Genomic DNA, 27,406 nt, shown 5'->3' with positions numbered 1-27,406 from the left:
TGGGGGGACCCTCGGGATTCCCGGGGTGCGACAGGATGAAGAGTTAGAGCGTACCCTCAGCCAGTTTGCTGGTGACACCAAACTGGGAGGAGTGGTGGGCACACCAGCAGGCTGTGCTGCCATTCAGCGTGACCTGGACAGGCTGGAGAGCTGGGCAGAGAGGAACCTGATGAGGTTCAACCAGGGCAAGGGCAGGGTCCTGCCCCTGGGGAGGAACAACCCCAGGCACCAGGACAGGCTGGGGCTGAGCTGCTGGAGAGCAGCTCTGCGGAGAGGGACTGGGAGTGCTGGGGGACGACAGGGTGACCATGAGCCAGCAGCGTGCCCTGGGTGCCCAGAAGGGCAATGGGATCCTGGGGTGCATGAGGAGGAGTGTGGGCAGCAGGGCGAGGGAGGTTCTCCTGCCCCTCTGCTCTGCCCTGGGGAGGCCCCATCTGCAGTGCTGGGTCCAGTGCTGGGCTCCCCAGTTCAAGAGAGATGAGGAGCTACTGGAGAGAGCCCAGCGCAGGGCTACAAGGATGAGGAGGGGACTGGAGCATCTCTGCTACGAGGAGAGGCTGAGGGAGCTGGGCTTGTTCAGCCTGGAGAAGAGAAGGCTGAGAGGGGACCTTCGAAATGCCTCTAAATATCTGCAGGGTGGGGGTCAGGAGGACGGGGCCAGACTCTTCCCAGTGGTGCCCAGCGACAGGACAAGGGGCACTGGGCACAAACTGGAGCAGAGGAAGCTCCAGCTGAACCCGAGGAAGAACTTCTTCCCTCTGAGGGTGCCGGAGCCCTGGCCCAGGCTGCCCAGGGAGGCTGTGGAGTCTCCTTCTCTGGAGATATTCCAGACCTGCCTGGCCGCGGTGCTGTGCCCCCTGCTCTGGGTGACCCTGCTTGGGCAGGGGGCTGGGCTGGGGGACCCCCAGAGGGCCCTGCCCACCCCGCCATGCTGGGATTCTGTGACAGCAGGGATGCCCCAGCACAGACCCCCGTTCCCAGGCCTGGGGCTGCAGCCCCCGCTGCGGGCGAGGTGCCACCCCGTTGGGGTCCAGCAGGGCAGCGGGTGCCGGGACGAGGCAGGGACCCCCGGGTGCGATGCCGAGAGCGGCAGCGGGACGCGGCCCTGCCCTGTCCCCGGAGCAGCGGGATGAGCTCATGGCTGGTCCCCTCCCAGCCGCTCCCCGGCCCGGCTGCAATGAGCTCAGGACCCCACCACGGCCCCACCAGCACCCCCCGGCCCGGGGCGGAGGGAAACTGAGGCCCCAGCCCAGCTCCCTGCCCCTGCTCAGCCCCGGCACCGGGGTCCACGTCCTGCACCCCACCCCGGCGTCCCAGTAAGGGCTGGGACCCGCCAGCGGCGGGTGGGTGGAAGCGGCGCAGAGTTTCGCCGAGAGCTCGCAAAAATACTGGGGGCTTTATTTCCACCTCGAAAGCAAGGGGCCGAGGCTGGCGGGGGGCAGCACGCCGCGCGGCGGGGACGCTCACGGGGGGACACGCGTGTGGCGGGGCTCGCTCCGAGCCCACCCCGGCCACTGGCCGAGGTGCTCTGCCCAGGGAGCGCGGGGACGAGCGTTGCGACGTCCCAGGGGACCGGTGGTGGTGGCCACGGCCACTTCCACCAGTGCTGCCCACCTGGCCGGGCACGGGGAGGAGCAGCTTCAGCACCCAGCTCCCACCCGGGCGGCACCACCGCCATGCCAGCCGCAGCGCCCGCAGACGGGGGGTCACCACCAGCCCCCTCCTCCTGGGGCAGCGGCAGCAGCGCCGCTGAACCCCAGCAGTTCCGTCTGAAGATGAGGAAGAACTTCTTCCCTCTGAGGGTGCCGGAGCCCTGGCCCAGGCTGCCCAGGGAGGCTGTGGAGTCTCCTTCTCTGGAGATATTCCAGACCCACCTGGACAAGGTCCTCTGCAGCCTGCTCTGGGTGACCCTGCTTGGGCAGGAGGATTGGACTGGGTGACCCACAGAGGTCCCTTCCAACCCCTACTATTCTGTGATTCTGTGATTCTGTGATTCCCAGCAGAAGCCCTGCAGAAGAGGCCAAGCCACGGGGACGTCACGGCGAGGACCTCCAGCAGCCGCCCACTCGCCCTTCGTCCCCAAACTGGGTTCGAACTGGAGCACAGCACCCTTTGCTGGTTGGAGGGGGCTTCTGGGAGAGGCAGCGCAGGAGAGCGTGGATGTTCTCAGCATCTGCTGTGCCCCACACGCCCCTGCGCTCGTGCTCTCCTTCCTTGCATGCGTTGGCGCCCACCAAGACGTTCCCCTCCTGGCAACGCAACTCGGACGGGCCGGGACCCCGAGAGAAGAACTTCTTCCCTCTGAGGGTGACGGAGCCCTGGCCCAGGCTGCCCAGGGAGGTTGTGGAGTCTCCTTCTCTGGAGATATTCAAGCCCTGCCTGGACAAGGTCCTGTGCAGGCTGCTCTGGGTGACCCTGCTTGGGCATGGGGGTTGGGCTGGGTGACCCACAGAGGTCCCTTCCCACCCCACCATGCTGGGATCCTGTAGCTGGTGAGATGCAGGGGCAGCGAGCGCTTCTCCTCCCGAGGCCACCTGGAGCCTCCAGGGCTGAGAGGCCACCAGCCCGGAGGAGGAACCGTGAGACCACCCAGGCGAAGCAGCGCCAGGGCAAGGCCGGGCCCCCCGCGCCCCGCTGCGGGGAGCAGGATCCTGCTCTGCCCGGAGCATCCTCCGGAGAAACAGGCAGCAGGCACCTGCCCGCCTCGCTGTCCTCCTGCCTGCTCCCTCCACGGAGCCAGGCTGGGGGTACCGGCCTCGAGGGTCCCCACCAAGAGCCCCCAGCACCCAGAACGGGACCTCCAGGTTCAGGCAGGGACCGTGCACCGACACTCGCGGGGCCCAGCGCCCCGGGACGATCCCTCTGGCAGCTCCACCGCAAACACCCTGGCCCTGGGGGCAGCTGGAGAGGGAAGGGGCTCTCTGCCCGCGCCGGGGGAACCGCAGCCCCCGCCGGGCACCGGCGCCGCGGCCGGCCGCCGCGCGAGGCTGGCTAGAAGTGCTTCTCCTCCAGCAGCGAGCTCACCACCAGCTCCTTGTTGCCGAAGTCCCAGAAGGCGGTCATGTGGAAGGCCATGTTGGAGAGGACGACCAGGTACTCCAGGAAGGCGAAGACGGTGTAGACTGGTGGAGGAAACGCAGTGGGTGAGGGGGAACCCCAGCCAGATCTGCTCCGGGAGCCAGGGGACCTCCTGGGACCCTCCCAGGGCACAGGGTGGGGGGCTCGTCCCCGGCTTGAACCCAGGCTGATGTGGAGATGGGAGGTGGGTGGCCGGGCACTGTCCCGCCCGGGGCAGCTCTCCCGGCCTCTGGCTGGGATCTGGCAAGCAAGGTGTCACCCAGCCCCTTGCCCACACGCATCTAAGTTGGGCAGAGAGGAACCTGATGAGGTTCAACCAGGGCAAGGGCAGGGTCCTGCCCCTGGGGAGGAACAACCCCAGGCACCAGTACAGGCTGGGGCTGAGCTGCTGGAGAGCAGCTCTGCGGAGAGGGACTGGGAGTGCTGGGGGACGACAGGGTGACCATGAGCCAGCAGCGTGCCCTGGGTGCCAAGAAAGCCAATGGGATCCTGGGGTGCATGAGGAGGAGTGTGGGCAGCAGGGTGAGGGAGGTTCTCCTGCCCCTCTGCTCTGCCCGGGGGAGGCCCCATCTGCAGTGCTGGGTCCAGTGCTGGGCTCCCCAGTTCAAGAGAGATGAGGAGCTACTGGAGAGAGTCCAGCGGAGGGCTACAAGGATGAGGAGGGGACTGGAGCATCTCTGCTACGAGGAGAGGTTGAGGGAACTGGGCTTGTTCAGCCTGGAGAAGAGAAGGCTGCGAGGGGACCTTCGAAATGCCTCTAAATATCTGCAGGGTGGGGGTCAGGAGGACGGGGCCAGACTCTTTCCAGTGGTGCCCAGCGACAGGACAAGGGGCAACGGGCACAAACTGGAGCAGAGGAAGCTCCAGCTGAACCCGAGGAAGAACTTCTTCCCTCTGAGGGTGCCGGAGCCCTGGCCCAGGCTGCCCAGGGAGGCTGTGGAGTCTCCTTCTCTGGAGATATTCCAGCCCCGCCTGGCCGCGGTGCTGTGCCCCCTGCTCTGGGTGACCCTGCTTGGGCAGGGGGTTGGGCTGGGGGACCCCCAGAGGGCCCTGTCAACCCCCCCATGCTGGGATTCTGTGAGTCTGTGATTCTGGGATCCCCCCAGCACGGAGCCCTGCCCCGGCCCCTTACCTCCGGGGCCGCAGTACCAGTTGTGGTGGAAGTAGACGCACACGGCGAACGCGAACGTGATGAAGGTGAAGAAGAAGAGCAGCTGCTTCCACTTGTATGACTTGCGCTCCTGGAAGAGGCCAAGAGCTGGGTCACCCCCTCGGGCCATTCCCTGGTGCCCACCCCGTCCCTCCCGCCCGGCACGGGGCCGCGAGCGGCTCAGCCCTCGCCCCTGCTGCCACCGGAGATGCCGGAGCAGCCCCCAGCCCCCCCGGGGAAGCTCTGCCCTGGCCCCACGGCCGCCCCGGGGGGCACAGGTGGGCACCGGGAGCCCCTCTCCCCCCAACTCCTCGGGCACGGCTGCTGGAGTGGAGACCAGCTGAGATGGGGGCACCTGGGGGGGATCACCCCAACGTGGACCTGCGGCTGCAGGTGGGCCCCCCCCATAGCTTCACCCCCCCGGGTGCTGCCCAACCGCCCCGGCGCGGGGAATTCACCCGGCGCTTCGCCCCCTCGCTCGCATCTGCGCCGGGGGAGAAGGAAACCACACCAAGGGCTGGCGGCTGGGGCCCCCCTCCCCTGTCCCCCTGTCTCAGCACGATGGCTGCGGCAGCCCCCGGTGCCCCCCGTGATGCCCAGCTCGCTGCTGGCACCCGCGCCAGCCCCCTGCCCCACGGTGGGGTCACCCCCCAAACCGCCAGCCCACCCGCACGCTGCCCAGCACCCCCCCCGCCCCGAAACTGGGGGTCACGGGTGCGGCGGCCGCCCCGGGAGCCCCTTCCTCTCTCCCCCCCAGTGCTCCCCGCGCTGAGCGTCGTGTGCGAAGAAACCGAAAGCGCTGGGGTGAGGCGGGAGCCCCCAGACCGCGGCCGGGCACAGAATCACAGAATGTTTGGGGTTGGCAGGGCCCTCTGGGGGTCCCCCAGCCCAGCCCCCTGCCCAAGCAGGGTCACCCAGAGCAGGCTGCACAGGACCTTGTCCAGGCGGGGCTGGAATATCTCCAGAGAAGGAGACTCCACAGCCTCCCTGGGCAGCCTGGGCCAGGGCTCCGGCACCCTCAGAGGGAAGAAGTTCTTCCTCGGGTTCAGCTGGAGCTTCCTCTGCCTCAGTTTGTGCCCGTTGCCCCTTGTCCTGTCGCTGGGCACCACTGGGAAGAGTCTGGCCCCGTCCTCCTGACCCCCCCCCTGCAGATATTTAGAGGCATTTCGAAGGTCCCCTCGCAGCCTTCTCTTCTCCAGGCTGAACAAGCCCAGCTCCCTCAGCCTCTCCTCGTAGCAGAGATGCTCCAGTCCCCTCCTCATCCTCGCAGCCCTGCGCTGGACTCTCTCCAGTAGCTCCTCATCTTTCTTGAACTGGGGAGCCCAGCACTGGACCCAGCACTGCAGATGGGGCCTCCCCAGGGCAGAGCAGAGGGGAAGGAGAACCTCCCTCGCCCTGCTGCCCACACTCTTCTTGATGCACCCCAGGATCCCATTGGCTTTCTTGGCACCCAGGGCACGCTGCTGGCTCATGGTCACCCTGTCGTCCCCCAGGACACCCAGGTCCCTCTCCGCAGAGCTGCTCTCCAGCAGGTCCACCCCCAGCCTGTACTGGTGCCTGGGGTTGTTCCTCCCCAGGGGCAGGACCCTGCCCTTGCCCTTGGTGAACCTCATCAGGTTCCTCTCTGCCCAACTCTCCAGCCTGTCCAGGTCTCGCTGGATGGCAGCACAGCCTGCCGGGGTGTCCACCACTCCTCCCAGTTTGGTGTCATCAGCAAACTGGCTGAGGGTACACTCTAACTCTTCATCCAGGTCATTGATGAAGAAGTTGAACAAGGCTGGGCCCAGTACTGACCCCTGAGGGACACCACCAGTTCCCGGCCTCCAACCAGACTCAGCGCCGCTGATGACAACCCTCTGAGCTCTGCCCTTCAGCCAGTTCTCAACCCACCTCACTGACCACTCATCCAGCCCATAATTCCTCAGCTTCCCTAGGAAGGGGAGACCCCAGCACCCCCCCGTCCCAGCGCCGGGCGGCCAACGCGCCGAGCCCGGGGGGCTGGAAAAGACGGGGCTGCCCCCATAGCAGGGGTCCGGGGATGCCACCGCCGGCCCAGACGCCGTCATCGCCGCTTCTGGGTGGGAGGGGAATTTCCCGCTCGCCTGACGTTTCACGTGAGACAAAAACTCCGTTTCGGGGCTCTGCTGAGAGCGAGGAAAATTTAAATCGCCCCATCACACTTTCCACCCCCCCCCACCCCGGAAGGCGCCGGCCGCCCCGCCGGCACCAACGCGTCACGGCAGTGAGGAAGACCCAGGGAGGAAGCACGGCCTCGCCGTCACCTTCGCCATCCGCGGGGCCCCTTCCTGCTCAGGGTGACGGGGGTCCCGTCCGCAGCGGCTCCGGGGACCCTCCGAGCGGGGGACCCTCCGAGCGGGGGACCCTCCGAGCGGGAGCGGGAGGCGGTGGGCGCCCGGCTGTGAGGGTGCGGGGCCGGCAGCGCGGGGTGCGGTGAGAAGCGGGGTGCCAGCCCGGGAGTGGAATAACAGCGGGCGGCCCAGGCGCTGCGCGAGGTTTCACACCGGAAAAGCGGGGTCACAAAACAGCCTTGTTGTCACCCAGGGCCCACGGCAGCGGAAACGGCTCTGCCCCGAGTCCCGCTCCTCGCAGCAGGGTGAGCCATGGCAGCTCCCGGCCGTGCCTCCCTGCACCGCGCCGTGCAGCACCGTGTCCTACGGGCTGCGAGGATGAGGAGGGGACTGGAGCATCTCCCCTACGAGGAGAGGCTGAGGGAGCTGGGCTTGTTCAGCCTGGAGAAGAGAAGGCTGCGAGGGGACCTTAGAAATGCCTACAAATATCTGCAGGGTGGGGGTCAGGAGGATGGGGCCAGACTCTTTCCAGTGGTGCCCAGCGACAGGACAAGGGGCAATGGGCACAAACTGGAGCAGAGGAAGCTCCAGCTGAAGATGAGGAAGAACTTCTTCCCTCTGAGGGTGCCGGAGCCCTGGCCCAGGCTGCCCAGAGGGGCTGTGGAGTCTCCTTCTCTGGAGATATTCCAGCCCCGCCTGGACAAGGTCCTGTGCCCCCTGCTCTGGGTGACCCTGCTTGGGCAGGGGGTTGGGCTGGGGGACCCCAGAGGGCCCTGCCAACCCCAAACATTCTGTGATTCTGTGACCCGGCGGCTGAAGGCTGGGGGGCACCAGGCAGCTGAACCTCCCGGGATGTCCCCGGGGAGCGCAGCGAGGGGCTGCGGGTGGGGGACCCCCAGGAACACCACAGCCATGGGACGTGGTGACTGGGCACTGTCTCCACTGGCGAGCGCGAGCGGACAGGTGGCACCTCCACCCCCACCCACAGGAGATCCCACCACGCTTCCCGGGGCGCAGGCAGGCCGGATCCTACCTCCTCCACCCACCCCAGGGCAGGGGGGAACGCTCCAGCTCCCACATCTCCCCCGTGGTCCCCACACTCCACCCCGCTGCGGCTGGGCATCCCACCCGGGCTGCCGCAGGGACCGCAAGCGCTTCTTCTCCTGAGGCTGCCTGGAGCTTCGAGGGCTGAAAGGCCACCAGCCCTTTTCGGGGACCAGCCCGGAGGAGGAACCGTGAGACCACCCAGGACGCGCCCTCGCATCAGAATCACAGAACCATCAAGGTTGGAGAAGACCTCTGAGATCACCAAGCCCAACCACCAACCCAACCCCACCACGCCTGCTCAACCATGTCCCCAAGGGCCACAGCCACACGGTGTTTGAACCCCTCCAGGGATGGGGACTCCCCCACTGCCCTGGGCAGCCTGGGCCAACCCCTGACCAATTAGCCACCACTAATTATCCACTTGTCTTCATAACCCTTGGTGAGGCTGGGCCCAGCCCAGGGACTCAGGCTCCAGGGAGAAGCAGAAGGCATCTCCCCACGCATGAGGCTCCCAAGGCGCAGGGTCAGGGTGCTGCTGCGTGAGCCCGGGACCCCCCCCAGGGCCCTGCAGCAGGGCGAGGGGCAGAGGGGTGCTGTGCACCCAGAGCAGGGGGCACAGCACCGCGGCCAGGGGGGCTGGAATATCTCCAGAGAAGGAGACTCCACAGCCTCCCTGGGCAGCCTGGGCCAGGGCTCCGTCACCCTCAGAGGGAAGAAGTTCTTCCTGTTCTTCAGCTGGAGCTTCCTCTGCTCCAGTTTGTGCCCGTTGCCCCTTGTCCTGTCGCTGGGCACCACTGGGAAGAGTCTGGCCCCGTCCTCCTGACCCCCACCCTGCAGATATTTAGAGGCATTTCGAAGGTCCCCTCGCAGCCTTCTCTTCTCCAGGCTGAACAAGCCCAGCTCCCTCAGCCTCTCCTCGCAGCAGAGATGCTCCAGTCCCCTCCTCATCCTCGCAGCCCTGCGCTGGACTCTCTCCAGTAGCTCCTCATCTCTCTGGAACTGGGGAGCCCAGCACTGGACCCAGCACTGCAGATGGGGCCTCCCCAGGGCAGAGCAGAGGGGGAGGAGACCCTCCCTCGCCCTGCTGCCCACACTCCTCCTCATGCACCCCAGGATCCCCTTGGCTTTCCAGCCCTGCGAACCCAGCTCCAAGGCCTGGCCGGCAGCAAACCCCAGCATGGAGCCCCGGAGCCTCCCGCTGCCTCTCGAGGGGAAGCAGCGGGACCCCGCAGAGCCCCAGCCCGGTTCCCGATGGGGACAGGGGAATGGCCGAGTGACACTCCTCCAGAACGCAACCACCACGCTCTCCCGGGACCTGCCGAGCTCCGGCTCTGCCCCTGGAGCCGTCCCTTCCCGGGGGACAAGTGGCACCCACGAGCCTACGTGCCACACACCGGTCCCAGCTCCTCCTCGAGCGTTTCTGGCTCCTCTGTGGCGAACCCGAAGACAAACGGCCCCAGCACCGCGAGCTCAGCGCCTGGGATATTTATAGCGGGCTCGTGTGAGCTCCTGCCACTGTCCCCGAGGTCTGCTGCTGCCACACCACCGGCAAGGCGACCGCGCTGCCGGGGAGCGGGGCCGGAACCACGCACGCTCAGCGCCCGCGTCCGCGGCTCCAGCAGCAGCTGGGAACCCAGCTCAGCAGCTGCGGCAGCGCGAGCAGAAACGGCTTCAGCAGCGCTGACGGGGACGGGAGCGGCAGCGGGGTGGGCACAGCCCGGCAGCACCTCTGCTGTCACACTCGTGGGATGAGAGGGTCCCCAGCAGCCGCCAGACCGGGGCCGGGCTCAGCGTGGGGTGATGGCAGCGTGGGCTGCTGCGGGGCAGAGCCCCAGCACCGGGAACGCTGCAGGACTTCTTCCCTCTGAGGGTGCCGGAGCCCTGGCCCAGGCTGCCCAGGGAGGCTGTGGAGTCTCCTTCTCTGGAGATATTCCAGCCCCGCCTGGACATGGTGCTGTGCCCCCTGCTCTGGGTGACCCTGCTTGGGCAGGGGGTTGGGCTGGGTGACCCACAGAGGGCCCTGCCAACCCCTACTGTTCTGTGATTCTGTGATTCTGTGACCCAGCTCGGCTGATGGCCCTGAAGCGGCCGGCCCAGCGGTCACCAGGCGTGTGCACGCGTGTCACTCGGCCAAAACAGAAACACAGAATCCCCGAATCCCAGAATGGTGGGGCTGGCAGGGACCTCTGTGGGTCCCCCAGCCCAACCCCCTGCCCAAGCAGGGTCACCCAGAGCAGGCTGCACAGGACCTTGTCCAGGCGGGGCTGGAATATCTCCAGAGAAGGAGACTCCACAGCCTCCCTGGGCAGCCTGGGCCAGGGCTCCGGCACCCTCAGAGGGAAGAAGTTCTTCCTCGGGTTCAGCTGGAGCTTCCTCGGCTCCAGTTTGTGCCCGTTGCCCCTTGTCCTGTCGCTGGGCACCACTGGAAAGAGTCTGGCCCCGTCCTCCTGACCCCCACCCTGCAGATATTTAGAGGCATTTCGAAGGTCCCCTCTCAGCCTTCTCTTCTCCAGGCTGAACAAGCCCAGCTCCCTCAGCCTCTCCTCGTAGCAGAGATGCTCCAGTCCCCTCCTCATCCTCGCAGCCCTCCGCTGGACTCTCTCCAGTAGCTCCTCATCTCTCTTGAACTGGGGAGCCCAGCACTGGACACAGCACTGCAGATGGGGCCTCACCAGGGCAGAGCAGAGGGGCAGGAGAACCTCCCTCGCCCTGCTGCCCACACTCCTCCTCATGCACCCCAGGATCCCATCGGCCTTCTTGGCACCCAGGGCACGCTGCTGGCTCATGGTCACCCTGTCGTCCCCCAGCACTCCCAGTCCCTCTCCGCAGAGCTGCTCTCCAGCAGCTCAGCCCCAGCCTGTCCTGGTGCCTGGGGTTGTTCCTCCCCAGGGGCAGGACCCTGCCCTTGACCTTGTTGAACCTCATCAGGTTCCTCTCTGCCCAACTCTCCAGCCTATCCAGGTCACGCTGGATGGCAGCACAGCCTGCTGGTGTGCCCACCACTCCTCCCAGTTTGGTGTCATCAGCAAACTGGCCGAGGGTACACTCTAACTCTTCATCCAGGTCGTTGATGAAGAAGTTGAACAAGGCTGGACCCAGTACTGACCCCTGAGGGACACCACCAGTTCCCGGCCTCCAACCAGACTCAGCGCCGCTGATGCCAACCCTCTGAGCTCAGCCCTGCAGCCCCTTCTCAACCCACCTCAAGCTTCAAACGAAGCTGCTAGCGACGCCAGGCGCTGGGGCAAGCGGGAAACGCGTTTGCAAACAAGAAGTGAAACCGCTCTGCCCCACTGCGCCGCTCGTCGTCTTCGCCGGGGCAGGGCCAGCTGGGGCAGGAGGGTTTCAGGGCGTGCAGCCGGCCAGGAGCAGAGCAGAGCGACCGCGGAGATGCCAGCTGGGGAGCGCAGCACCGTGCCAGCCGTGGCCAAGCGAGCAGGACCGGGCACGCTGCCTCTGGTCCACCACGACCAGGCCACAGCTGGAGGCTCGCTGACTCCATTTCCCTTCTTCCCATGAGGTCTCTTCCCTGCTTTGCCCCTTCCCCTCCTCCTCTCAGCCTGCTTCCTCTCTTCTTCCCTCCTGCAGAGCTTTATTTTCCATTCTCTCACCATACAACCCCAGGCACCAGGACAGGCTGGGGGGGACCTGCTGGAGAGCAGCTCTGCGGAGAGGGACTGGGAGTGCTGGGGGACAACAGGGTGACCATGAGCCAGCAGCGTGCCCTGGGTGCCAAGAAGGCCAATGGGATCCTGGGGTGCATGAGGAGGAGTGTGGGCAGCAGGACGAGGGAGGTTCTCCTTCCCCTCTGCTCTGCCCTGGGGAGGCCCCATCTGCAGTGCTGTGTCCAGTGCTGGGCTCCCCAGTTCAAGAGAGATGAGGAGCTACTGGAGAGAGTCCAGTGGAGGGCTACGAGGATGAGGAGGGGACTGGAGCATCTCTGCTCCGAGGAGAGGCTGAGGGAGCTGGGCTTGTTCAGCCTGGAGAAGAGAAGGCTGCGAGGGGACCTTCGAAATGCCTACAAATATCTGCAGGGTGGGGGTCAGGAGGACGGGGCCAGACTCTTTCCAGTGGTGCCCAGCGACAGGACAAGGGGCAACGGGCACAAACTGAAGCAGAGGAAGCTCCAGCTGAACCCGAGGAAGAACTTCTTCCCTCTGAGGGTGCCGGAGCCCTGGCCCAGGCTGCCCAGGGAGGCTGTGGAGTCTCCTTCTCTGGAGATATTCCAGCCCCGCCTGGACAAGGTCCTGTGCCCCCTGCTCTGGGTGACCCTGCTTGGGCAGGGGGTTGGGCTGGGGGACCCCCAGAGGGCCCTGCCAACCCCACCATGGTGGGATTCTGGGATTTGCCACCTTGCAACTGGAAACTGTCTGCACTTCCCCATTACGAGCAAGTTCCTCAGCACCTTCCTGCCCTTGCAGCAAGGCAGTTGCAACACCAGCCCCGAGGAACGCCGGGCTTTTGCAAGACCAATTCCTGTCACCGACGCACTGAAACTCCAGCAAACCTGGGCAGCTTCGCTCCTGGTGGCACCGGTGCCGGGCACGGGGCCTGCGCTGCGCTGTGCCCCCTCCTCCGGGCCGAGCAGGAGGAAGGCTGGGTCCGGCCTCCCAGCTCCTCCTGGAGATGGTCCCAGGTTTGACCCTGGAGAACCTGAACCCCCCCTGGGGACCTTCAGTGGCTTCCTCCACTCCAGTACCCTCCGCTGAAGAGGAGGGGAGGACGGGACACCTCCTGTCCCCCTCACCCGTCCCCTCCTGCCACCGTCGGCTCCAGCGACGGCGAACACAAAGCCCCCGCAGCGACACGAACGGAGCCAGGACCCGGCCGTGAGATGCCGTGACCCGCAGGACGCGATCGCTTCCACCCTGCCCTACAGCAGCCCCGGCCAGCTCAGCGCTGCCCAACTTCTCCCCGCTCCTGCTGAGGCCGCCTGGCTCGGGGCGAGGAGGATGTGGTGTCGGCACCGTGCCCGGGCCGGCGGGCGTCGCGGGAGCGGAGCCGAGGAGCCCAAGCGAGCAGCGGGATGAGCCCCGGCAGACCCGGAGGAGCCGTGGCCCCGTGATTTGCAGCAGGAGCCCGGCTCGCACGTCACGGGACGCCGACGGAGCGACGAGGAGGATCTGCAGAGCGGCGATAAGGGCGAGCACCCGCTTATCAACGGGTGCTGCCCGCGGCCGCGCGACCAGCGGCGTGGCGAGCGCTGGGCCCAGATACGCCCGATCTGACGGCCAGCACAGAATCCCCGAAGGTTCAGGGTTGGCAGGGACCTCTGGGGGTCCCCCAGCCCAACCCCCTGCCCAAGCAGGGTCACCCAGAGCAGGGGGCACAGGATCTTGCCCAGGCTGCTCGAGGAACGCGCTCGCTGCCCTCGCTCCCCGGGCGACAGCTCCATCTGCCGACACGCGGCCCCGCGGGGAGCTGGCGCGGGGGACACCGTGCTCCTGGGCTCCGGGTCACGGCTGGCCCTGACAGGCTTCTCTCTCCGCAGGGAGACACAGAATCCCAGAACATTGGGGGGTGGCAGGGCCCTCTGTGGGTCCCCCAGCCCAGCCCCCTGCCCAAGCAGGGTCACCCAGAGCAGGCTGCACAGCACCGCGTCCAGGCGGGGCTGGAATATCTCCAGAGAAGGAGACTCCACAGCCTCCCTGGGCAGCCTGGGCCAGGGCTCCGGCACCCTCAGAGGGAAGAAGTTCTTCCTCGGGTTCAGCTGGAGCTTCCTCTGCTCCAGTTTGTGCCCGTTGCCCCTTGTCCTGTCGCTGGGCACCACTGGGAAGAGTCTGGCCCCGTCCTCCTGACCCCCACCCTGCAGATATTTAGAGGCATTTCGAAGGTCCCCTCGCAGCCTTCTCTTCTCCAGGCTGAACAAGCCCAGCTCCCTCAGCCTCTCCTCGTAGCAGAGATGCTCCAGTCCCCTCCTCATCCTCGCAGCCCTGCACTGGACTCTCTCCAGTAGCTCCTCATCTTTCTTGAACTGGGGAGCCCAGCACTGGACCCAGCACTGCAGATGGGGCCTCCCCAGGGCAGAGCAGAGGGGCAGGAGAACCTCCCTCGCCCTGCTGCCCACACTCCTCCTCATGCACCCCAGGATCCCGTTGCCCTTCTTGGCACCCAGGGCACGCTGCTGGCTCATGGTCACCCTGTCGTCCCCCAGCACTCCCAGTCCCTCTCCGCAGAGCTGCTCTCCAGCAGCTCAGCCCCAGCCTGTACTGGTGCCTGGGGTTGTTCCTCCCCAGGGGCAGGACCCTGCCCTTGCCCTGGTTGAACCTCATCAGGTTCCTCTCTGCCCAACTCTCCAGCCTGTCCAGGTCTCTCTGAATGGCAGCACAGCCTGCTGGTGTGCCCACCACTCCTCCCAGTTTGGTGTCATCAGACACGCAGCTTTGGGAGGGACCACGCACCCCGGCGTCCCCTCCATCAGCTGGCCCTTTCCAGGATGGGAGGAGGAAGCCATGGTGGGTGGTGGCACTGTGCTGGGTGGTGGCACCGTGCCGAGTGGTGGCACGTTCAGCCAGGGCATCACCATGCCCCCCCTGCACTTCCACCCAGGGATGTGCCGCAGTCCACACGTCCTCAGAGGGGGCAAATGCCCCTTTGCTGTGCTTGGACACGTGGCCCAGGACGCAGAAGCTCTCCAGCACAGCCTGAGCCCCACAGCATCGGGGTAACGAGGACAAGATGTCACCTCACACAGCCAGTGATGCTGTGGCTTGGCAGCAAACCCCAGCCCGAGTGAATCTTGCAGGAGATATTCTTCTCTGGAGATATTCCAGACCCGGCTGGACGCGGGTGCTGTGCCCCCTGCTCTGGGTGACCCTGCTTGGGCAGGGGGTTGGGCTGGGGGATCCCCAGAGGGCCCTGCCAACCCCATCATGCTGGGATTTTGTAACTCTGTAAACAAAGGGAGCCATGGGAAAGCCACCAAGGAGTGACTGCTGAGCTCCTGCTGCCCCCATATGACCACAGACGACAGATCACTTCCCAGCGAGAGAGGGGAACACCGGGTTCTCCAAAAGTCCCCGTCACAGGGAACCTCGGGACCAAACAACTGCTGGAAGCTGCTTTTCCAGGTCTCTGGAACCAGCCAGCGAGGGGACGGGCCCGGTGCATTGCCAGAAGGGGATGACAAACAGCCGGGACGGAGCAGGAGCCGTAGCACGGTGCTCTCTGCAGCTGCCCGAGCAGATCCCAGGCGCCAGCTCATACGTGGGCAGCGTGTCCGAGCAGACCCCGCGCACAGCACCCACCCAGCACATCCCTGTACGCGGTCCCTTCGCAGAGGCTTGCTCTGAGCCCTCGCCAGCTTCCCGGCCCTGGAATAAGGGCACACACTCCGACTGTGTCCAGTTCTGGGCTCCTCTGTCCAGTGCTGGGCTCCCCAGTTCGAGAGAGATGAGGAGCTACTGGAGAGAGCCCAGCGCAGGGCTGCGAGGATGAGGAGGGGACTGGAGCATCTCTGCTACGAGGAGAGGCTGAGGGAGCTGGGCTTGTTCATCCTGGAGAAGAGAAGGCTGCGAGGGGACCTTCGAAATGCCTCTAAATATCTGCAGGGTGGGGGTCAGGAGGACGGGGCCAGACTCTTTTCAGTGGTGCCCAGCGACAGGACAAGGGGCAACGGGCACAAACTGGAGCAGAGGAAGCTCCAGCTGAACCCGAGGAAGAACTTCTTCCCTCTGAGGGTGCCGGAGCCCTGGCCCAGGCTGCCCAGGGAGGCTGTGGAGTCTCCTTCTCTGGAGATATTCCAGCCCCGCCTGGCCGCGGTGCTGTGCCCCCTGCTCTGGGTGACCCTGCTTGGGCAGGGGGTTGGGTGGGGGACCCCAGAGGGCCCTGCCAACCCCAACCATTCTGTGATCTGAGGGTCTCCACTTTGCAAAGCAATGCCCTTCCCGCAGCAACACAGCCCAGGGAGCCCTTGCGACTCTTCCCCATTTCGTACTGGGCACTGTGGGGGCTGGACTGGGGCTCTGCTGGGCGATACGCACCCCCGAGGAGAAGAGGACCCAGGGACCCAGGCAGAGCTGAGCGTGCAAGAGGCGCACACACACACGTGAAAATGAGAAAATGGGAAATTAAAAGATTCCTCCCCACTTTGTTATGGTAAAGCACGAATTTTGGTGACCACGCCTCCATCTCCCCCGTTCCACCCGGTGCTGGTCACTCCTTTAGCGCCCGCTTGGGGTCATTTCAGAAGCGAGCGACAGCCCAGAGCCCCGTCCCCAGCACCCAGCGCTGCCCAGCGAGAAGGAAGGAAGGAAGGAGAGCGTCTGTACCTCGGGACTTACTGTGTGTTTCTTAGTCATTCTCCAGAGGACGCACGTCAGGAGCATGTGGCCCAGGGCCGAGGTGATGAAGACGATGAACGCGTTTTCGTGGATGGCTGAATCAACAAGACAAGAAGTTTCCTGTTAAAGCTGAGCCAAGAGCGCCAGGGGAACACGGGGTGGGCATCAGGGGTGGGTGCAGGACTGCTGCCTGCGGGACGCGGTCCCACCACGAGCCCCGGTGCCTGGGAGATGCTGTGCCCCTGGCCAGGGTCTTCGCAGCAGAGGGGCACAGCCCCGCACGCCCCGCGCCCACGCAGAGAAGGGGACGGGGGTGCAAGGACAACACCGCTCGCGCCTGCTGCACGGTCCCCTGTGAGCCTGGGGCCGGAGCGGGCTGCACGCTGCGGGGAGACAGCAGCGTGCCCTGGGTGCCCAGAAGGGCGATGGGATCCTGGGGTGCATGAGGAGGAGTGTGGGCAGCAGGGCGAGGGAGGTTCTCCTGCCCCTCTGCTCTGCCCTGGGGAGGCCCCATCTGCAGTGCTGGGTCCAGTGCTGGGCTCCCCAGTTCAAGAAAGGTGAGGAGCTACTGGAGAGAGTCCAGCGGAGGGCTACGAGGATGAGGAGGGGACTGGAGCATCTCTCCTGCGAGGAGAGGCTGAGGGAGCTGGGCTTGTTCAGCCTGGAGAAGAGAAGGCTGAGAGGGGACCTTCGAAATGCCTCTAAATATCTGCAGGGTGGGGGTCAGGAGGACGGGGCCAGACTCTTTCCAGTGGTGCCCAGCGACAGGACAAGGGGCAACGGGCACAAACTGGAGCAGAGGAAGCTCCAGCTGAACCCGAGGAAGAACTTCTTCCCTCTGAGGGTGCCGGAGCCCTGGCCCAGGCTGCCCAGGGAGGTTGTGGAGTCTCCTTCTCTGGAGATATTCCAGCCCCGCCTGGACAAGGTCCTGTGCACCCTACTGTAGGTGACCCTGCTTCGGCAGGAGGGTTGGACTAGATGGACAGAGGTCCCGTCCAACCCCTACCATTCTGTGATTCTGTTGAGACTTGTTCCCTCTGAGGGTGACGGAGCCCTGGCCCAGGCTGCCCAGCGAGGCTGTGGAGTCTCCTTCTCTGGAGATATTCCAGCCCCCCCTGGCCGCGGTGCTGTGCCCCCTGCTCTGGGTGACCCTGCTTGGGCAGGGGGCTGGGCTGGGGGACCCACAGAGGTCCCTGCCAACCCCACCACGCTGGGATTCTGTGATCTGAACCACAGGCCGAATTCCCAACCACCCGAAGGTCAGCGATGATCTCCCCTGCGTGCCCTCTCGATTCCGGGGGAAGGGAAGCCGTGCGAGGAGCGACGGCAAAGGCAGCCGTTGGAGACGCAGACGTGAGCCATGTCCTGCAGAGATGACGAACCGGAGCCCGTTCCCACCTCAGCGCGGCGGCTGGGGCCTGAAACTCTCCCCACAAACCAGAGACTGGTCCGTAATCAGGATCTGAGAAAACCGGGTTAGCCTCAGCTCTCGGGGCGGCTTTTGCCCAGCCACCCCGTCGCTCTTCAGCCTCCTCCTCCTCACAAAGCTCGGCACAAGCCGGGCAGAGCCTTCGGCCACAAAACGAGGCACAGGCAGGGTGACAACGTGCTTGGAGGTATCCAGACCCCAAAAGAGCATCTGAATTTTTAAGGACAGGCTCCCAGCCCCGATGCACGCCCCCAGGGGTGTCCCCAGCTGCCCCCACCATAGAATCATAGAATCAGAGGTTGGAGAAGACCTATGAGATCAAGTCCAACCACCAACCCAACCCCACCACGCCTGCTCAACCATGTCCCCAAGGGCCACATCCACACGGTGTTTGAACCCCTCCAGGGATGGGGACTCCCCCACCTCCCTGGGCAGCCTGGGCCAAGGCCTGACCACTCTCTCAGTGAAGACATTTTTCCCAATCTCCCATCTGAACCTCCCCTGACGCAGCCTGAGGCCATCACCTCTCATCCCATCGCTGGTTACTGGGGAGCAGAGCCCAACCCCCCCTCACTGCACCCTCCTGTCAGGGAGCTGCAGAGAGCAAGAAGGTCTCTCCTCAGCCTCCTCTTCTCCAGACTGAGCAGTCCCAGCTCCCTCAGCCGCTCCCCATCAGACTTGTTCTCCAGCCCCGTCCCCAGCCTCGCTGCCCTTCTCTGGACATGCTCCAGCCCCTCCATGTCCTCCTTGGAGTGAGGGGCCCAAAACTGAACACAGCACTCCAGGTGCAGCCTCACCAGTGCCGAGTCCAGAGGCATGATCCCCTCCCTACTCCTGCTGGCCACACCATGCCTGATCCAAGCCAGGATGCCCTTGGCCTTCTTGGCCACCTGGGGGCATGATCCCCTCCCTGCTCCTGCTGGCCACACCATGCCTGATCCAAGCCAGGATGCCCTTGGCCTTCTTGGCCACCTGGGCACACTGCTGGCTCATGTTCAGCCGGCTACCGACCAGCACCCCAAGGTCCTTTTCCACCCAGCAGCTCTCCAGCCGCTCCTCCCAAGCCTGGAGCGCTGCGTGGGGTTGGTGTGACCCAAGGGCAGGACCTGGCACTTGGCCTTGTGGAACCTCACACAGTTGGCCTCGGCCCATCGATCCAGCCTGCCCAGATCCCTCTGCAGAGCCTTCCTACCCTCGAGCAGATCAACACTCCCACCCAGCTTGGTGTCATCTGCAAACTGACTGAGGGAGCACTCGATCCCCTCATCCAGATCATTGATGATGATGTTAAACAAGACCGGACCCAAAACTGAGCCCTGGGGAACACCACTCGTCACCAGCTGCCAACTGGATTGAACTCCATTCACCACCGCTCTCTGCGCTCGGCCATCCAGCCAGTTCTTCATCCAGGGAAGCCAGTTCTTCATCCAGCGACCACGGGCAGGTCAGTCTGCAGTCCCTGCCATGGCGGGGACAGCTGGGGACACTGGCAGGTGCAGGCGGGGACGCAACGGGATGACTTGCCGTGGGGACAGGGAGGGCTGCAGGAGATGAGGAAGACGAGCTGGACGGGATCATCCCCTCGAGCACAGACCTCCATCAGCTGGAGGTTCACATCCAGCCATTCCAGTCCACTGGGCTCCACTACGGATCTCCATCCTCACCCGAAAGGTCCCTCCACCTGTCCCTCCACCTGGGGAGGAACAACCTCATGCAGCAGTACAGGCTTGGGGTGGACCTGCTGGAGAGCAGCTCTGCGGAGAGGGACCTGGGTGTCCTGGTGGACGACAGGGTGACCATGAGCCAGCAGTGTGCCCTGGGTGCCAAGAAAGCCAATGGGATCCTGGGGTGCATCAGGAGGAGTGTGGGCAGCAGGACGAGGGAGGTTCTCCTTCCCCTCTACACTGCCCTGGTGAGGCCTCATCTGGAGTACTGTGTCCAGTGCTGGGCTCCCCAGTTCAAGAGAGATGAGGAGCTGCTGGAGAGAGTCCAGCGCAGGGCTGCGAGGATGATGAGGGGACTGGAGCATCTCCCCTACGAGAAGAGGTTGAGGGAACTGGGCTTGTTCAGCCTGAAGAAGAGAAGGCTGCGAGGGGACCTTAGAAATGCCTACAAATATCTGCAGGGTGGGGGTCAGGAGGACGGGGCCAGACTATTTCCAGTGGTGCCCAGCGACAGGACAAGGGGCACCGGGCACAAACTGAGGCACAGGAAGTTCCATCTGAACATGAGGAAGAACTTCTTCCCTCTGAGGGTGACGGAGCCCTGGCCCAGGCTGCCCAGGGAGGCTGTGGAGTCTCCTTCTCTGGAGATATTCCAGCCCCGCCTGGACAAGGTCCTGTGCGGCCTGCTCTGGGTGACCCTGCTTGGGCAGGGGGGCTGGACTGGGTGACCCCCAGAGGTCCCTGCCAACCCCTACTATTCTGTGATTCTGTGATTCTGTGAAAGGCTCGGGAGGTCCTCGGACTCTGCTCGTGACACCGTAGGCATGGTGGTGTTGGGTTGACGGTTGGACTTGATGATCTTACAGGTCTTTTCCAACCTTAATGATTCTCTGATTCTCCAGCGTGGTCACACAGCTGGACACCCCCCCCCCCCCCCCCATGCCCACCCTCAAACTGGGCGCAGGGACAGCCGACGCAGGGCTCTGCTGCTGCCATGTCCCAGAACCGGGTTTGCTTCTGCTGTGACAGCTCCACCTCGCTGGCTCGCGGATTTGAGTCCTCTGGAGTCACCCCCCGGCGCGTCCTCCAGACCTCTGCGCGATCTCAGGGTCAAACAGCGGCTGGCTGTCCGCGCTGGCACCCAAATCCGGTTCGGAGGAGACCGGGTGGGAGCAGGACATTCCCAGCCTATCGTGTCCCTATTTTGCCCACACCGTTTTAACCTGAAAAATTACGATTTTGTTCTCAGGTCAACACAGGAAATTTTACCCAGACCGTTCTTTGGGAGGGTATTTCGAACGCAGCCGGAGCAGCGCGCGGGCTGAACGCCAGCGCAGAGCCAAAGCCAAAGCTCCGCAGCAGCGGGGAGAGCCGGGCTCTGCTCCGCCGCGGTGAGACGCGCGGCTGGGCACGGCCTTGCACACCACTGGGAGCCGAAGCGGCCAAACTCTGCTCGACACAAAAATCCAGCCTATGGTTTTGGCCAACTACCAGCAACCAAGAATTCTGGGAGGAACATGGCTGTTCACACATTATGGATGCAACTTGGCTCTATAAATACTCATTTTTACTGGTTTTCCCTCCAAAACTGATTAATTCAGGCTTGTTCAGCCTGGAGAAGAGAAGGCTGCGAGGGGACCTTCGAAATGCCTCTAAATATCTGCAGGGTGGGGGTCAGGAGAACAGGGCCAGACTCTTCCCAGTGGTGCCCAGCGACAGGACAAGGGGCAACGGGCACAAACTGAGGCAGAGGAAGCTCCAGCTGAACCCGAGGAAGAACTTCTTCCCTCTGAGGGTGACGGAGCCCTGGCCCAGGCTGCCCAGGGAGGCTGTGGAGTCTCCTTCTCTGGAGATATTCCAGCCCCGCCTGGCCACAGTGCTGTGCCCCCTGCTCTGGGTGACCCTGCTTGGGCAGGGGGCTGGGCTGGGGGACCCACAGAGGGCCCTGCCAACCCCACCATTCTGTGATTCTGGGAATTCCAAAACACCGGCATGAAGCAGCGGCAACTACCGACCTGTCAGCCTCACCTCTGTGCCTGGGATGATCATGGAACAGCTCCTCCTAGAAGCTCTGCTCAGGCACACGGAGGACCGGGAGGTGACTCGAGACAGCCAGCGTGGCTTCACCAAGGCCAAGTCCTGCCTGACCAACCCAGCAGCTTTCTGTGATGGCGTGACAGTGTCAGTGGAGAAGGGAAGAACGACAGATGTGATCTATCTGGGCTTCTGTAAAGCCTTCGACACAGTCCCTCACACCATCCTTCTCTCTGAGTTGGGGAGACAGGGATTTTATGGGTGGGCTGTTGGTGGATGAGGAATTGGTTGGAAGGTCACAGCCAGAGGGTAGTGGTGAATGGATCCATGTCCAAATGGACGCCAGTGACAAGCGGTGGCCCTCAGAGGTCCGTACTGGGACCGGTGCTGTTTGATATCTTCATCGATGACACAGACAGCGAGACCGTGTGCACCCTCAGCACGTTTGCAGATGGCACCAAGCTGAGCGGTGCAGCTGACACGCCAGAAGGGTGGGATGGCATCCAGAGGGACGTGGAGAAGCTGGAGAAGTGGGCACCTGTGAACTCATGAGGTTCAACAAGGCCAAGTGGGCACCTGTGAACTCATGAGGTTCAACAAGGCCAAGTGGGCACCTGTGAACTCATGAGGTTCAACAAGGCCAAGTGGGAACCTGTGAACTCACGAGGTTCAACAAGGCCAAGTGGGAACCTGTGAACTCATGAGGTTCAACAAGGCCAAGTGGGAACCTGTGAACTCATGAGGTTCAACAAGGCCAAGTGGGAACCTGTGAATTCATGAGGTTCAACAAGGCCAAGTGCAAGGTGGATGAAAAGCAGGACATGAGCCATCAATGTGATCCAGAAGGCCAACCATGTCCCAGGTTGCATCAAGAGAAGCGTGGGCACAGGGTGAGGGAGGGGATTCTGCCCCTCTGCCCCACTCTGCTGAGACCCCCCGGGAGTCCTGCGTCCAGCTCTGGAGCCCTCAGCACAGGACAGAGCTGGAGCTGTGGGAGCGGGGCCAGAGGAGGCCCCAGCAATGATGCGAGGGCTGGAACCCCTCTGCTGGGAGGAAGAGCTGGGAGAGCTGGGGCTGGGCAGCCTGGGGAGGAGAAGGACAAGGGGAGACCTTAGAGCAGCTGCCAGGGCCTGGAGGGGCCTCTAGGAAAGACGGGGAAAATACTCCCAGCAGGGCTTATTGCGATTGGACGAGCAGCAACGGCTTTAAACTAAGGGAGGACAGATTTAGAAGATACAAAGAAGACATTTTTCACCATGAGGGTGGTGAGGCCCTGGCCCAGGTTGCTCAGAGCGGTGGTCGATGCCCCATCCCTGGGAACATTCAAGGCCGGGTTGGACGGGGCTCTGAGCACCCTGATCCAGCTGGAGACGTCCCTGCTCACTGCAGGGGGGTTGGACTACACGGCCTCTGAAGGTCCCTCCCAACCCAAACCACGCTGTGATTCTACGATTCTAAGCAGAGCTCTGCCAAGCCTCAGTAGCCACGAGCAAGACCAGCGGCACGACGGCCAGCACAGAGCGCGGGAGGAGACACCTACCATAGTTTTCAGACGAGGACACGTACGTCAGGATTAGGAGGGCGAAGTTTTCCAGCAGGTTGAGCAGCAGGTTGAAGTGGCAGAGGTGCAGGTAGCGAGGGTGCGAGCAGTGGCAGCTCTGGTAGTGGTTCCAGTAGGCGACGGCCACCAGGAAGCGGGGGGCCGAGTGGAGGCCGATGCACAGGCGCCAGACGTAGCGCTGGGGGGTCTCGCCCCCGATGGCAGCGCTGATGGAGGGCAGGTAGTTCGGGACCTGGAAGAGAGACAGCGGCTCGTGGGGAAAGGCATAAGAAGCAAGTCATATTAAGGTATTTCATAGAATCAGAGGTTGGAGAAGACCTCTGAGATCAAATCCAACCGCCAACCCAACCCCACCACGCCTGCTCAACCGTGTCCCCAAGGGCCACAGCCACACGGTGTTTGAACCCCTCCAGGGATGGGGACTCCCCCACTGCCCTGGGCAGCCTGGGCCAAGGCCTGACCACTCTTGCAGGAAAGAAATTGTTCCCGATCTCCAATCTGAACCTCCCCTGACGCAGCTTGAGGCCGTTGCCTCTCGTCCTGTCACTGGTTACTTGGGAGAAGAGACCAACACCTGCACAAGTATTGATAACTCTCCAAGATCGCAGAATCCCAGCATGGTCAGGGTTGGAAGGGACCCCTGGGGTCGCCCAGCCCAGCCCCCTGCCCAAGCAGGGTCACCCAGAGCAGGGGGCACAGCACCGTGTCCAGGCGGGGCTGGAATATCTCCAGAGAAGGAGACTCCACAGCCTCCCTGGGCAGCCTGGGCCAGGGCTCCGGCACCCTCAGAGGGAAGAAGTTCTTCCTCGGGTTCAGCTGGAGCTTCCTCTGCTCCAGTTTGTGCCCATTGCCCCTTGTCCTGTCACTGGGCACCACTGGAAAGAGTCTGGCCTCATCCTCCTGACCCCCACCCTGCAGATATTTAGAGGCATTTCGAAGGTCCCCTCGCAGCCTTCTCTTCTCCAGGCTGAACAAGCCCAGCTCCCTCAGCCTCTCCTCGTAGCAGAGATGCTCCAGTCCCCTCCTCATCCTCGCAGCCCTGCGCTGGGCTCTCTCCAGTAGCTCCTCATCTCTCTTGAACTGGGGAGCCCAGCACTGGACCCAGCACTGCAGATGGGGCCTCCCCAGGGCAGAGGAGAGGGGGAGGAGACCCTCCCTCACCCTGCTGCCCACACTCCTCCTCATGCATCCCAGTCCTCTCTCCCCAAACGTGGGGGCAGAGAACACGTTGGGGACCACGACTGAGCAAAGGGAAGGAAGAAAGGTCCAAAGTAAAGAGCTAAGAGTGGGGCACCCCCGGGCCCGGGAACTGTCCTGGCAGGGCTGGGCTGCTTGGCCCTGGGGGATGGAGCAGGGCTGCTGCCACGTTCCATTCCCTGGCTTTTAAAATAGGAATAAACTTATTTAGAAAAATAACAACATTTCAGCATCTTTTTTCACTCTGAGGGTGCCGGAGCCCTGGCCCAGGCTGCCCAGGGAGGCTGTGGAGTCTCCTTCTCTGGAGATATTCCAGCCCCGCCTGGACAAGGTCCTGTGCCCCCTGCTCTGGGTGACCCTGCTTGGGCAGGGGGCTGGGCTGGGGGACCCACAGAGGGCCCTGCCAGCCCCTGCCATGCTGGGATTCTGTGACATGAGGGCACACGGTTTTGTCAGCCCGACCCTAACGGAGACAGCTGATCGCAACAGCAGGCAAAAACCCACGTTCAGCAGAAAAGCAGGGAAACTACCAGTGCAGCGCCGAAACAAACTCCTGACCTCCAGAGTTTCACAGCCTGGGGACTTCCCGAGGCAGCCACGATCACTACGCACCAGGTAATCCCTCTTCAGGACCCTGCTCGTTCTCCCCTGGAGCCCACGCAGGACTGCGGACCCCCAGTGCCCCGCAGAGAGGTGTTCCCCGGATCGGCTCCGGCACGGCGTCCCAGAAGGAGCTGGTTCCTCAGGCAGAACCTGCCACCTCCGTACAGCGTCCCCTGATCCTCACACTGCTGCCCACACTCCTCCTCATGCACCCCAGGATCCCATTGGCCTTCTTGGCACCCAGGGCACGCTGCTGGCTCATGGTCACCCTGTCGTCCCCCAGCACTCCCAGTCCCTCTCCGCAGAGCTGCTCTCCAGCAGCTCAGCCCCAGCCTGTCCTGGTGCCTGGGGTTGTTCCTCCCCAGGGGCAGGACCCTGCCCTTGCCCTGGTTGAACCTCATCAGGTTCCTCTCTGCCCAACTCTCCAGCCTGTCCAGGTCACGCTGGATGGCAGCACAGCCTGCTGGTGTGCCCACCACTCCTCCCAGTTTGGTGTCATCATCATCTCTCAGCCCATCACCTCTTCCTGTGTGGAGCTGAAGAGCCCTGGCCTCCCCAGCCCAGGAACAGGAGCTGTGTGACACCTCGGGGCGTCCTTGCAGCCGGGCTCCCCACATTCGAGTGGTGAGGAGGGGGCAGAACCGCTCTCTGGGCGTGCTTATTTCTTATTTCTCCAAACCACACTGCCCTGGCATTCCGTCGCTCCGCGACCCCCCTCGGCAGCCTGCCTCGCTCTCCCTGCTCCAGGATCTCGGCATCACCACCAGCTGCGTCACCCCACCGCGTACGGGCACAAGGAACAACGCAGACCCCACAAAACCCCGGGGCCATCTCCAATGACTCCTGCCCTCTGCGCCCAGCTTGTGCCCAGCTGCTCATCCACACCCGTGCCGTGGCTGCGCGCAAGCCCTGGGGAGGAACCTGATCCTTTCAGAAATCCAAGTGGTCCCTCTCAACCCCAGCTCCCCAGACATGCGCTTGTGACTCCTCTGAAGAACTCCAGAAGATCCAAGGGGCAATTCCTTCTCTAAAAGCTGGGCTAACTCCTCCACAAGGCAGTATATTTATCCGTAGCTTCACAGTTAACCATGAGCCAGCAGCGTGCCCTGGGTGCCAAGAAAGCCAATGGGATCCTGGGGTGCATCAGGAGGAGTGTGGGCAGCAGGACGAGGGAGGTTCTCCTTCCCCTCTACACTGCCCTGGTGAGGCCTCATCTGGAGTACTGTGCCCAGTTCTGGGCTCCCCAGTTCAAGAAAGATGAAGAGCTACTGGAGAGAGACCAGTTCTGGGCTCCCCAGTTCAAGAAAGACGAGGAGCTACTGGAGAGAGTCCAGCGCAGGGCTGCAAGGATGAGGAGGGGACTGGAGCATCTCTGCTACGAGGAGAGGCTGAGGGAGCTGGGCTTGTTCAGCCTGGAGAAGAGAAGGCTGAGAGGGGACCTTCGAAATGCCTCTAAATATCTGCAGGGTGGGGGTCAGGAGGACGGGGCCAGACTCTTTCCAGTGGTGCCCAGCGACAGGACAAGGGGCAACGGGCACAAACTGGAGCAGAGGAAGCTCCAGCTGAACCCGAGGAAGAACTTCTTCCCTCTGAGGGTGCCGGAGCCCTGGCCCAGGCTGCCCAGGGAGGCTGTGGAGTCTCCTTCTCTGGAGATATTCCAGCCCCCCCTGGCCGCGGTGCTGTGCCCCCTGCTCTGGGTGACCCTGCTTGGGCAGGGGGGCTGGGCTGGGTGACCCACAGAGGTCCCTTCCAACCCCTACCACTCTGTGATATTCTGTGAGTTTTACTCCTTCCCATAATCATCACCAACGTGCCTAGTAGAGACCTCAGCCTGACCAGTCTGTACGTTCCCAGGATCCTTTCAAAAAGCTGAAACATCCATTGCCAGTCCCCAGGCATCACAAGCACAATAAAATATTCAGGACCTCGTAACACTTCTGGTGGGAAAGCCCGGGAAGACGAGAGGAGCCCTGGCACCCCGCCGGCTGCCCCAGCCCAGCGGCCGTGACCTTGGAGGACTCGGCATCGCGGTGGCGAGAGTCGCTTACCCCGCAGTGCGTGGCTGTCGTCTCCTGGAAATGGAACAGCAGAGACCAGATCACACAGAAGAGGAAACCGAAGAGCGGGCAGAACACCGTCCCAACGGCCAGCGTGGTAAAGCGGAGCCGGAAGAGGATCCCGTCCCGGTCCAGGGGCAGCGGTACCTGCAGCATCCTGATGGCCCTGAAAAGAAACAAAACAAGCAAACGTTTGATGGGGATTCTGTCCTCCCGCAACGCCCGGGCCCAAAGAGGACAGGAACCCGGGCAGAGGAGGCCTCTCACACCCCTGCTCGACAGCCACAGCCCCACGGCGGGCATCGAGGGCCGGCAGCCGTCCCGGAGGCGCGGGAAGCCTGAGACTCGGGTCAGCGCAGCGGCGGGACGCGTCGATCCAGACCATTCCCGGGCACAGCGCTGACTCAGCGAGGACGACGCGCGCTGCCGCAGCCCCAACGGCCCGCGGCGCCGGCCCCGCTGCACGGCCACCACACGCGGACACCCGGCACGGCACCGTCCCAGCCGAGCGCTCAGCACCTTTACGGGCACGACTCCGGCGCCGGGACCAGGACTCTGCCAGCCCTGCGCCTTGCACGGCCATAAAGATAAAAGCCACCGCTCATCGGGCCGGGCAAGCCGGGGAGAGCGGTTTCTCGGCCCGGCAGCGCGCTTCCGGCTCAGGGCTCTCCACCAGCTCGGTGCCAACACCGCGATCTCGCCCTCCGCCACGGCTCCTCAGCCTTCAACCTTCCCACGCGCCCCGGATCGCTGCCCGCAGCCCGCCGGGGCCAAAGCCACGTCCACCCAGTCCCGAGGAGCATCTGCCCTCGAGCTCTCCTGTCCCAGCCAGCTCCCTCTGCAGTGCTGGGTCCAGTGCTGGGCTCCCCAGTTCAAGAAAGATGAGGAGCTACTGGAGAGAGTCCAGCGGAGGGCTGCGAGGATGAGGAGGGGACTGGAGCATCTCTGCTGCGAGGAGAGGCTGAGGGAGCTGGGCTTGTTCAGCCTGGAGAAGA

General features: G+C 63.9%; 1 protein-coding gene across 7 annotated transcripts; it reads right to left on the bottom strand.

The window, feature by feature from the left end:
• Positions 1-1,612: 1,612 nt before the first annotated feature.
• PGAP2 (post-GPI attachment to proteins 2) lies at positions 1,613-27,406 on the bottom strand. Of its 7 annotated transcripts, none has more exons than XM_075414193.1 (7): positions 26,681-27,405; positions 26,403-26,577; positions 22,534-22,786; positions 15,855-15,961; positions 4,211-4,319; positions 3,025-3,122; positions 1,613-1,910 (listed from the first exon to the last, which is right to left on the bottom strand). In XM_075414193.1, exons 1-7 carry the CDS (start codon positions 26,992-26,994, stop codon positions 1,707-1,709), a joined length of 1,260 nt encoding a protein of 419 aa, XP_075270308.1. In that variant the 5' UTR covers positions 26,995-27,405; the 3' UTR covers positions 1,613-1,706. The 7 variants fall into 7 exon arrangements, with proteins under 7 accessions (XP_075270308.1, XP_075270317.1, XP_075270323.1 ...); XM_075414202.1 differs by having other exon boundaries at positions 15,867-15,961; XM_075414244.1 differs by lacking the exon at positions 4,211-4,319 and having other exon boundaries at positions 1,837-1,910; positions 15,867-15,961; positions 26,681-27,406.

The sequence above is a fragment of the Opisthocomus hoazin genome, chromosome 1 (genome assembly GCF_030867145.1).
Source record: "Opisthocomus hoazin isolate bOpiHoa1 chromosome 1, bOpiHoa1.hap1, whole genome shotgun sequence".
Classification (NCBI taxonomy): domain Eukaryota; kingdom Metazoa; phylum Chordata; class Aves; order Opisthocomiformes; family Opisthocomidae; genus Opisthocomus; species Opisthocomus hoazin.
Note: the sequence above shows the minus strand (reverse complement) of the source record. Positions and strands in the feature narration are given on the sequence as shown.